Source organism: Hemicordylus capensis, chromosome 4 (assembly GCF_027244095.1).
Source record: "Hemicordylus capensis ecotype Gifberg chromosome 4, rHemCap1.1.pri, whole genome shotgun sequence".
Taxonomy (NCBI): Eukaryota; Metazoa; Chordata; class Lepidosauria; order Squamata; family Cordylidae; genus Hemicordylus; species Hemicordylus capensis.
Window position 1 is genome coordinate 84731067 of NC_069660.1, and position 12394 is coordinate 84743460.

Below are 12394 nucleotides of genomic sequence, written 5' to 3' on the forward strand. Positions count from 1 at the left end.
CTACACCAGTGCCAGACGCCCTCATATCCGGACCGGTCCGGAGGCCTTCAGAATGGCCTCCGGACTGGTCCGGGCTCATCCCTAAAGGCTTCTTCTTGATGCTGGTGTTGAGGACATCTCACTTGGGTTATCCTCCCCAGCATGCTCCAGAGGGCAGGACATATTCAAATTAGTCAAAGCCTTTAAGAGGCCCAGGAGGATAACCTCTCCCTGTTTAGTTAGTTAAGCCAAGCTTCTAGGAACGAACAAACAATCCATTAGAGACAACAGTAATAAGTATTGAAATACACAGGGTAACAAGATACAGACCAGTAGCCGCAGACACCCCGGGTGGGTCAAGATGTCCTCAACACCAGCAGCAAGAAGAAGCCTTCATGGTGAGTGACCAGTGCTCCTTTCTCAGCTGCTGGGTGAGGACATCCCACAGCTAATGAGACCCTGGGAAGGAGGGCGACCTTGGCTACTGGGGAGGAAGAACATGTTGGAACACATGTCTGCCGGAGGCAGCCTGAGAAGAATGCAGTAGGTCTAGCTTATAATGTCTTGTAAACATGGATGGAGAAGACCATGTTGCCACTCTGCAGATGTCTTCTAGTGGACTGTTCATGGAGAAAGCCGCCGAGGTGGCTGCCGAGCGGGTGGAATGAGCCGTAAGTTTCAAGGGAGTAGGAGGGAGATTCAGGCTTTGATCCACTTGGACAAAATAGATGTTGGAACTTGTTGTAAAATTGTGGATGGCAGGAAGGACACGAACAACGCTTCCATAGACCGGAATGAAGAGGTCCAAGATAGGTAAGCCTTTAGGCAATGACGGATGTTGAGTTTGTGCCAGTCTTTTTCTCTCGGATGAGAAGGGTTAGAACAAAATGACGGCAGAACTAGGTTTTGAGATATGTGGAATACTGAAGCCACTTTTGGTAATACCGAGGGGTCTGGATCAAAGTAACTGAATCTGAGGGGAAAGTGCAGAACCTGGGGTTGGCGGATAGGGACCCAAGTTTGGAGAATCATCTGGCTGAGGTAATAGCTATCAGGAAAGCTAGCTTTATCAACAGAATGCGGAGAGGTATTGTATGTAGAGGTTCAAATGGAGGTGCATGTAGTACCCTGAGGACCTTGTGGAGGTCTCAAGAAGGGAACCTGTGAACTACCAGCAGGGATGACAAGGTAGCCCCTCTTAGGAAGTGTTTCAGGTGTGGGTGTAAGGTCAGGCCTTTCCTCTTGAAAGGTGAGAGAAGTGATCCCAAGGCTGCTGCATGCCATTTGATGGTGTGGGCTCGTAGTCCTTTATCTAGGCCATCCTGGAGGAATAGTAAAAGTTCCGGAAATCCACATGTTATTGCTGAAAGTTTGCATTGTCTGCACCATTGAAGAAAAATGTGCCAGGTAGATTCGGTTTGTACATGACCTTCTGGATGTCAGTATTGTATCTAGGACTCATCTGTCATATCCAAGATGGCTGAGTATGTTGCATTTAGTCGCCAGGCAGAAAGCCTGAACCAAACTGGGTCATGATGAAGGACTGGACCCTGGCTGAGGAGACCATCCCTCGGTGGAAGAAACCATGGGCTGTCTACAGCCATGTGAAGTATTTCTGTGAACCATAGACTCTCAGCTCTAACCAGTTCATGCTGTGACTCTTTTCTTGTGGAGTCCAGGTGCCCTGAGCTGTGTATGATAGACAATGTGATCCCCAGCTGTACAGGCTAGCATCTGTCATAACAATTATTCTGGGTGGATCTACAAAAGGTCTGCCCTGACCTAGGCGGGAAGGATTTAGCCACCAGCATAGAGATTCCTTGATTGAAGGAGGTAGAATGACCCTTGTATGATGTTTCTGTGCAATCTCCAATCGGTGGGGATTGTAGAGGGCAGAGGTGGAAGCATGCCCAAGGGAGTTCTTCCAAGGTGGACACCATGAGACCCAGTAGTTGGGCTAGGGACATGACTGACACCCTTTTGAGGGACAATACAAATCAGCTGAAGAGTAGCATCTTGTCTTTTTGCTCTTCTGGGAGGAAGAGTCTGTCTTGCGTTGTGTCTATGACCACCCCCAGGTGTTGGATTTGCCTGGAGGGAGTCAAGCAACTCTTGGCAGTGTTGACTAGAAACCCATGAGTAGATAACACAGCGAGGGTGGTGTTTATGTCCTGTGTTGCGGATTCTCTAGATTGTATGGGGAGATTGTCCTGATGAGTAAAAGGTCTGACCTTTTGGAGTCTGAGGTGAGCCACTAGTGGGGCCATTACCTTCGTAAAGATCCTTGGAGCCAATGAGAGGCTCCAAGATAGAGTAACTGCCTTGTTGGAGTTGGTGTACAGGAACTGGTTCTATTGCTGAAATGTTGAGAAAGTGAGTGATTGCTTGTTGTAGGGCTACGTGTTTTAGGTGGTATTTGGAGTGGGGTATGGGTAGGAATCTGTCTCTGGGATGGACTATTAACCCTATTTTGCAACTGTGGAGGATAGTGTCTAGGACCCACTTGTCAGAAATGGAGGCCTCCCTGGAGTGGAAGAAGCAAGATAGGCGGCCTCCCATGCCTGGCGAGTCAGGAGGATTGTCGGGGTTTGGATTGTTGGCCAAAATGTTGTTTCATAGTGTTGGCCTTGAGATTAAAGCTAGGCCTGTTCCTGTTAGTCCGTTGTGGTCTTGTGTCCCTGTCTCTGGGATGAAAGGTGGATCAAAAGGGCTGAAAGAATTGGCTGAATCTTTGATTAGGTCGCTTGTCATCTTTGCAGGTAGATGAAGGGAACACCTTCTTCTTATCCTTTGTCTTCACTAAGACGTCTTGTAAAGCCTCAGCCCTGAAAAGTTTAGTAGCTGTAAAGGTGACTGAGGACAGGTTAGAGCAGGAAGCTGTGTCCACCTGCCAGTGTTTTAGCCATAGAGTGCATCTGGCCACCACATTGTTGGCCATTGCACATGCCCCAAAACATACAGAATCAAGTGTTGCGTCTGCTATGAAGGCTTGGGCCTTTTGGATTTTTAAGAGGATCTGTCTGGGTGGATCAGGTGGCAGCAACTGGAGGAGTTCATCCATCCAGAAATGATAGAAGCTGCTAAAGACACCCGTATGGATAATGAAATGCATTCATTGTTGTTCTTGAGTTGGAATTCTTTTCTTTTTAGTGGGGTCTAAAAAGTGAATGAGCATGGACTCTCCATCTCGGGGTAGTATGGCCCCAGATGTGAGAACAGCCACGTGAGTGTCAACAGGTGGTGTCTGAAATAAGGCTGCTGTTGTAGGGACAAAGCCATAGTGTTTGTTAGCCAGTGTAGTAGTCTTCTTCTGTACAGAGGGAGACTGCCATTCCTGTCTCACTACTTTTGCAAAGCTTTCCGGGAGTGGAAACAACAGGTCTAGTGAAGAGGTGGTGGGAAGGACTAATGACTCCCTGGAAGGGGCAGTAGTTCCCTGTAAGCTCTCAATTTGCAGACCCAAGGTATGCAAGGCCTTTACAAACAGGTTAGGTAAGTCTTCCAATGGAAAAAGCCTATGTGAATGGGAAGAGGGCTCCACCTGTTGGCCATCCAGCCATTCTCCTTCTTCCTTGGACGCAAACTCTGGGTCTGGTTCCGTAGGGGTCTATGGACCTGCCCAGGTGAGGGTCAGGGGAGTCAGAGATCAGGCATGAATGTTCAGAGAAGGACTGCTTATGCTTTCGGGTTGATTTTTTTATTTTTTTCCCCTTGGGACTTATAGGAATTCTTGTGCTTATGACTGCTTTTTCTCTTTTTAGGAGAGAGTTCTGAAGAAGTGGAAGAGGAGTCAGAGTCCTGCGAGAAGGAGGTAGACTGTTCCCTGTGCTTTTTACGTGGACGTTTTGGCTGGTAGCTTTCAAGCGTCTGGTTTAGCAAGGAGGAAAACCAGAGACGCCAAGGCTCAGGTACTTCTCCAGCAGGAGGGGGAACCCACGGGAGGTTTAGGACGCACTGGTCTGCTAGGGGCTACTGGCCCAATAGGTTCTAGACTCACCAAAGCTGGCTGTACGGAGCTGGCTGGCATTATTGGGGCTTCTATCAGATATCTCTCTGGCAGAACGGGCGGTAGTTGGAGTGGAGTCGCATTTGGAGCTCCTCCACCCACACCCTATTCAGTGGACTGAAAGCGTGTCTGCCTGCGGTGGTAAGTCCAGGAACCCAGTAGGGTTCGCTGGCAAGTAGGAGCCTGAGGAAACATCGTCCTTCCATTCTTCGGGTATCAGTTTCTTTTTCTGTGGCGTGGGCACCCCGGCATGTGTTCTGAGGCGCATGGGTGGCTTGGCGGGAAGTGGCATGGGCCGCAAGGGACTGCTATGGCCCGCCGGAATGCTGAGAACAGCCTCCTCCAGAACAATGTCAGGGCTTTCAGGCCTGTTGAGGGGGGAGGTCGAACAGTCGCTCTTCTGAGTGCATTGTATCGCCATGAGCCGGGCACCATGTTGCCCTGAAAGTAGGTTGTGGCCCTTACGCACCGTCACACCCGAAGACGCGGTTGTCCGTGGTGGGGCGTATTGGGTGGTGTGCACCATCACATGGTGGTGATGGGGCTTACCAGGCTGGAAGGAATCTGCAGATTTCTTCCCCTTCAGCATTAGTACACGTAGGATGCTGAATCTCTGAGGCTCCATCAGCAGGAGAAGAGAGGAGAATGGGGAAGAGAATGGAGAAGGCAGAGGTGGGGGATTTTTTGCTATAAAAAATGTAGAGGAACAGAAGGGTCAGAGGAGAAGAAAAAGAAGGAGTATAGAGTAGCAATAGAAGCAAGGCAGTGTTGTCCGCTCTGGAGCTCTGCAGGACAAACTAAACTGGGAGGGGCTATCCTCCCAGGCCTCTTAAAGGCTTTGACTAATTTGAATATGTCCTGCCCTCTGGAGCATGCTGGGGAGGATAACCCACATGAGACGTTCTCATCCAGCAGCTGAGAAAGTACTGTGACTCAGACAGGAACACAAGGAGTGAGTTCCTTTGCAAAAGGGTCACTTTTATTTTTGTACACTGTAAAAATAAGACTGTTTTGGGTTAAGAGTGAAGCATGCTTTCAGTTAAATTCAGAAGAGTGTGTTTGAGCTACCAGCAGTTTGGGAATTCTCTTTTTAAAGCACTGGGATTTTGACAGAATTCACATTTTGAACCCAAAGAGCACTACTGAAATTATATCTCTAATAATTGGGGTCACACATGGGAAGCAGAACAGTGTTAAGATTGTGCAGAAAAACACAAAAATCAGAAGTTTTCCCGAACTGAGCACTAGGAAGGTCAGAAACCAAGAAATCCAGTCCACAAGAGCGCCAAGAAATTATACCATGGCCAGGTAAGTGATTAAGAACAGAGAAGTAGAGTTAAAGAGGGGAGTTTGGAACAAAACTCACCACCACTGACTTTGGAAGAAAAGTCTGAAGTCAGTGCAGAGGCTGGCAGAAGGAAATGATTAAACAAGAAGTCTTTGCTTACAAGTGAAATGAAATGAAGAGACTTGCATGTTATGGAGCTGACTAGTGATCACATCCTTTGGGAGGAGATTTGCCAGTACAATATATCTGCCTTCTTTCAATATACCTGCAGAGGATTATGCAGTGCAGAAAAGGTATCCCAGAAATCCTGAACAAAATCTAGAAGCTTATGTAGGATCCCTCTGGAAAACTAAACAGTTCTTAGATCCTATGCAGCACAGTATTTTCCATTTTTCTCCCTTCATGTGTGCATCATATCATATACAATTAATTATTATAATGTATGGGGGGGGAGTGAAGGGAGATTAGGGAACATGCACCTTGAGTGATGCAGGAAAGGAAAAGCTGGGACTACTTTTTATAGGTCTTAAAAAATTTTTAAAAAAGCAAAACCCAATACACTTTTAAAATGAACCATAAGCCCCAACTGCTTAAATCTTTCTTCAAAGCACAGTGATGCACACACTTCCTCCTTAAATTCTGTGTAGGAAGGATTATAAAACCTGTTTTAGGACCCTCCAGTGCACACATTTTGTTACAGATCCCTGGCACATCCCTCCCTCCTCTTCCCTGAAACTCAAGGAGGCATCCTTGTGACCTACTTCCTTTCCACCACCAAGGAGAGAGAAAAACATATCAGAAAGCAAGCTGTGCTCTCTCTCCTACATCTGACTTACCTGTAGCACAGCTGGCTTGACAGAAGCTATGTTGATGATATCATCAATCTGCTGGCTATTGAAGTTGGATAACCCAATGGCTTTCACCAGGCCTTTCGCCACCAGCTTCTCCATAGCCTTCCAAGTTTCTTTGTAGTCAATGTAGTCGTAACGCATTGTGCCATCAGGATTCTTGGGGAACAGATTATCTCCCCGTCTATTATGTAATACACATAGGAAACATCTATTACAATCTTAGAATTAAATCAACTAAAAGCCAATGCACATTTTGTATGATCCAGAACAGACATTCCTTTCCTACTGTTTTATTTTTTCCACATACTGTATGGGTAACTGGTTTAAGTAGGCAATCAAAAGAAGCAACCCATACTATTAGGAGTCATGCAAAATGACTGAAGCCTCTCTGAATCATTACCGACCATCTCAAACCCTGGAAAGCATAAGAATTATTTTGCCTTAGGAGTCTGAAGCAGTGTTCCCTATAACAGAGATTCCCAGATGTTGACGACTACAACTCCCACCATCTCTAGTCAAAGGACGTTGCAGCTGGAGATAATGAGAGTTGCAGTCAACAACATCTGGGAATCCCTGTTATAGGGAACACTGGTAGTGTTAATTGGTTTTGGATATGTGAGTTTTTTGCAGGACTCTGCATGTTTCAAACATGCAAGCACACTTTGGTGCACAGCTTCTGGAACTTGTGTAAGATTCTGACTCTGAGGAACCTCAGTATTCACTGTGTTTGTTTGTTTGTTTTAAGTGGAATGAATTTAGGGACCTCAACAGTGGAGACAATTTAAAAATAAATACACAGAACACCAGGTACCATCTACTGTTTGCTTAGAAAGTGAAAAGAGAAGGGGATGGAGAAAGACATGTTGGGTTGGGAAGTCTTCATGTGATCAGTGTCAGTTCAACCAAGTCAACCAAAGGGATTTTAACCAATTATCTGAAGATGACATCCTCATCTCTGCTGAGGGTTCTAGATTCTCCTTGTTACTCTAGTCCTTTCTGAAATATTTCAAACATTTTCACACATATACTTTAAACCAATTTAAAATGGTTTCCCTGGTTTCTCAGGTTGAGGCTGTAGCCAGGAGTTCTGTTTATAAGCTTCGGCTGATACACCAGATACATCCATTTCTGGAGACAAATGACCTTAAAACGATGGTACGTATGCTGGTAACCTCTAGGCTTGACTACTGTAATGCACTCTACGTGAGGCTGCCTTTGTACGTAGTTCGGAAACTACAATTGGTTCAGAATGCGGCAGCCAGATTGGTCTCTGGGACAACATGAAGGGACCACATAACGCTGACTCTAAAAGAACTGCATTGGCTGCTATGTTTCCAAACGGAATACAAAGCACTGGTTATTACCTATAAAGCCCTTAACAGCTTAGGTCCAGGGTATTTAAGAAAGCGCTTTCTCTGAACCCTGCCACCTATTAAGATCATCTGGAGAGATCCGGTTATGGCTGCTGCCAACTCGTTTGGTGGCAACTAGGGACCAGGCCTTCTCTGTGGTTGCCCCAGCACTTTGGAACTCACTCCCTGCTGAAATAAGAGCATCCCCTTCTCTGTTTGTTTTTAGGAGGACCCTGAAGACGTACCTGTTTTCCCAGGCCTTCAACTGATACCAAGTGTTTAAATTTTAATGTGTTTTTATCCATTTTATCTCTTTATGTATTTTAATTTTAATGTATCTTTTTATGTATTTTAATTTTTTATATTTTATATTATGTTTTAATCCTGTAAACCGCCTAGATATTTTGATATTAGGCGGTATATAAATAAATAAAATGAGATTGTAATAAATGATGAAGATTTGCACACATAATATCCGATTACATAATTCTGGTAGAAGAACAAAGGCTCACTTGATGCAGAATCTACTGAGCCCTAGTTATATATTACAGGAGTAAGATCTAGCTAATATTTAGTTTTTCATCTTGTTCAAACTTAAATCCTTTTACTCACATGCCTGGCAAAGTGAGAGCCACTTGGATGGAGAAGGGATAGGAACAGTGTGACCACATGGGCAGGGTCAGTTGCATGGGTCTTTCCCATGAAACCTATACCCTTCAAGAGGGAAAGGTCCATAGGATCAGCCCCACCCACAGTGAAATTTGGATGCATTTAATTGCTTCAGATCCAAGTTAGGAGAGTGAACAACAGGAATACTTTACCTCTGCTAACTTGGCAAATAGGCATCTTTTAGAGCGGCGATGCTCATATTCAGCAGAGAGCAAAGCAACTGTCCCTGTTCATCCTAGCACAGTCTCTCTTCAATACCTGTTGCTAGTATCTTCCTGAGAGTGCTTTCAGGATGGGAAACTATTCATTTCCCCCTTCCTTTTGCCATAAAAACTACTTGGGGGGGAAACTTTGTTTAAAAGCATTATTACATACATATTTTAATTACTCCTGCCCCCTACAATCTCATCACAAACTAAACACTGCAGGTGACAGCTTGCAAAAAATAAAAATAAAGTTGTTATAGTAAGAACCAGTCTGCCTACTTTCCTTTCACTATCCCTATAACTGGACTAAATTTGGTCCAGATCAGTTAAGCAGTTCACAAATTAGCCGACTTGCACCTCAAACGTTCATGTGTCCGCCATCTTGAATCAGGCTGGATGACATCATCACAAACCATGCCACTGTGATGTTCCTGTGTGTCATTCACTACAACTGTAGCAAATTTTGTTCAAATCAGAGGTGGTCAACAGGTTACCCAGTTGCACCTCAAACATTCACGCATCTACCATCTTGAATCATGATAGATGACATCACAAACGATGCAATTGAGCTGTCCCTATGTGTCCCTACAGTTGCAGCAAATTTGGTTCATAGTGGTCCAGGCATTGCAAAGTTGATAGGGGACAGACACACACATGGATAGACACACATACGGAATGCCGGGTGATCTCATAAGCCTACTGGAAAGTAGGCTAAAAAATGAGATGCCATTAGGCACTGTGGCAAAGAATTCACATCTGTGTAGATGCTGAAAAACATCCTTGGCTCTTTAGTGGCTTCATGCTCCCATTTTCTCCCCACCAACACTCACTCAAAGGCATGTGGCCAGTGCATGAGGTAGAGGTCCAGGTAATCCAGCTTCAGATCTTGCAGAGACTTCTTTAAAGCTGGTTCCACGTCTTCTGGGTGGTGCTTTGTGTTCCATAGCTTTGATGTCACAAACACTTCTCCTCTCTTAATAGGCTTTTCGATACAGAAGGGAGTGGAGAAACAGTGTCTGTTTTTAAATATTTCTTAATACAAATTGAGACACCTGACTGAGGAGCAGCACCAATGGCTATTCCCAAGTTACCTGCTCATGGAAGTGCACCACCTCTGCATACAGAAGTTAAGCTTCTTCTCCCATTCCAGGCTGGTGGGGCACCCCTTTTGGCTAAGGAAATGTTAATAGATGCCAAATCAGCATGGAGTGGCAGAAACTTCATTCCAAGCAAGCCAAGGGTCACTTCCAATATTGACAAGAGCAAGTACTGCAGACCTCTCAGAAGACTCTACAGCATTTGCACATGAGGAGTTGGTGCTCTCCCAAGTATAAATTGTACCTTCACATCAACTTTATATTCATTCTGTAAAATTAAAAAACCAATAAACACCTCCATAAACTTCCATCTTTCTCCTAACAATATGTTTATTCTGCTCCTTACCAACCTACACTCTTTGTAGTCCTATATTGAATAGTTTTTTGTTTTTTTTTAAAGACTAAGGTCCAAAATTCTTAGGGTCCTTCTCCTTAGTGATTTAAAGGGCTTGTTTGTTTCTTCTACTCAAGTCCCTTCTTCATCTGCACATTTCTTCACATCTTCTGAAATCTAGCCAGATTATCCCTATTTTTTCAATTTTCACATTTTAAAAATTTATTTAAAATATTTATGCCCTGCTCCTCCAGTACACTACTGCTCAGGACAGCTCACAACATTAACAAACCACCCTTTGTTAAAGAAATTCAGGGTGGCATAGAACAGTGAAAACCATAAACAATACATTTGAAACAATAATACTGGCTCACATTCTGGGCAGTGTTAGAAGTGCTGAACAAGAGCTGCATACATGGAAGAGGCTACAGTGGAGCTCAGCCTAGAGCACTGCTGAGCAGCCAAATGTGCACAGAGGAGGGAGCATAGCCCTCAGGGACATATTTCTGAAGTCAAATAGGGGTTTGGGAAGGCAGAAAAATCACTCCCTGCTCTCCCTCTGTGCAGATTTGGCTGCTCAGCAACACTCTGGGTTGAGCTCCAATGCAGCCTCTTCCACAGATGCAGCTCTGTTCTGCACTTCTAGCACTGTGCAGAATATGAGTCAATATTTAAGTGCAACTTTCACCCTAGTTACTGGAGATTCTGCTCCGAACAGCCACACTCCGATAGTAAGAGGTTTATTCGATTGTCAGTGCTGGAGGCCTAGTTATTTGACCCTGAGGGTAGCTTTATGTATCTGTGAATGCTTAAACTCCATACCAAAATTTGGCATTTAGAGAAAAGTTTAAGTCTCTATTTGGACAGCATTGGTACAGCTAAGATGAATGTTTAGGATTGAGCTGCCCATCAGGTGTGAGCACCACTTAATCCAAACTACCAGAAGCAATTAAGTTTACAAGCATTCCAGATGTCATTCTTTTAGAACATAGAAGCTATTCCCACGATCAGCAGAAAGCAGTCAAAGGAGCCTAGTCTACTGACTGTGGGAACCACCAGGCTTGCAGGCGAGCCCAGTGGTTCCAAGGTGGCTAGCCCATCTAATTCCCCCTCCCCTTAAATGAGGTTAATGGAACAAACATTCCATAAGTTAAGTTTGAAGATTAACACAACATGAAAAAGCCTTTCAAGGATTAGAAGCAAAACAAGTTAAGCAAAAATGCCCCAATAAAACACTAAGAATTTCCAGTGTGGCATGTGAAAGTTTCAAGGGTTGCCTCCATTTTTCCAAGGCTAGCCAACCATTTCAGAAAACTGCACAATGCACAAATTGTCTGTTCTCTCTGATTTGGCACCTAGCCAAAGTCATGAAAATCCATATGCAGAATGGATTACATATACACAATTTGAAAATGCTTGTCCACTTCATGATAGATTTCTGCTGTGGTTTCCAGTGCTGAAGAAGCTGCTCATCCTTTGATGTGATATTTTGTGCTATCGCTGGTATGGGCATATGAAAGTGGGTTTTTGTTTATTCTCTTAGACTATGCTGATGACACTTCATTTCCAGGGGCAACACAGTACCTGCATCATAATTTAGAACTATGCCCTGTGGAAACCATTTGCAGCAACAAAAGATTGAATAACTACAGCACAGGCACAATTATGAGCCCAGAAGATTCAAGACACAGCACAGGGCTGAGAAGAGTTTGTGTTGCTGGGTAGGTTTATATAGGAGGGGTAAATTGTTTTTTTTTAAATGTGCCATTTATTTCAGAGCCTAATCTAAATCTATGAACAACCCACCACCACCCTGGACCTTCTGCAGTCACCCACGTATATTTCCCATTCCCTTTTCACCTTGTCCGCTCCTATGTTTTCCTGGAGAGCATCGCCTATCTCCGCTTCATTACTGTATGCTGTAGCACAATCAATGTGGCGATAGCCCACACCTAGGGCATACTTTACTGCCTCTTTCACCTGAAAGCATAAATAAATATCAGTGTATTAACATTTGTGGTGAGATCTACTTCATTTAACTAAAAAGGCTGGCAGACATACTGCACAGCAGAATGTTGCACTGGGGACTTGCTGGGGCTGCTGCATGATGTGAAAGGCGGCCTTGACTTTGTAGTCCAACAGATCAGGCTTCTGCAGAAATCAGCGCTAATTTCATTGGAAACAGTGGAATCCCCAGAAGCTGTTTCAAGTCATTCCACAGCTCAGGCAACACTGTTGGGGCTGCCTTTTACATCACGCAACAGCCCCTGAGGGTTCCTAACACCCAGGTTCTGCTGCATGGAATGTCGACTGCTATTCTAAATCTACAACTAGTGACAAAATGAGTACTGTTAGCTTTCTAGACAATCTTTGTCTGGGTGTGCCAGGGAAGTGTACAGATAGGAGAAAATTATCTGAGATAAACTAGGAACAGAGCTAGATAGGTGACCAAGGAGAAAAATCCCACTGGGGTCATCCAGATAGTTGGGTAAGGGAATGGCTACCTATGTGGTAGGGACCAAGAGCTGTAGTGCATTCGAGTAGCATGCGGGAAGGAAACAGCACTACTGAATGTTCACCCTCCTTACCCACCATTCTTCCCTTATCCAGCA

At 44.6% G+C, this 12394-nt stretch overlaps 1 protein-coding gene across 6 annotated transcripts in view; it reads right to left on the reverse strand.

Moving 5' to 3' along the window:
• Positions 1–12394, reverse strand: part of AKR1A1 (aldo-keto reductase family 1 member A1) — a 52466-nt gene that overhangs the window by 13870 nt on the left and 26202 nt on the right. For all 6 annotated transcript variants that reach the window (XM_053247684.1, XM_053247685.1, XM_053247686.1 and 3 more), the window contains exons 3-5: positions 11643–11762; positions 9182–9333; positions 6110–6305 (exon numbers count right to left, since the gene is read on the reverse strand). In XM_053247684.1, coding sequence (XP_053103659.1) covers positions 6110–6305; positions 9182–9333; positions 11643–11762 — 468 coding nt within the window. The remainder of the gene's footprint in view (positions 1–6109; positions 6306–9181; positions 9334–11642; positions 11763–12394) is intronic.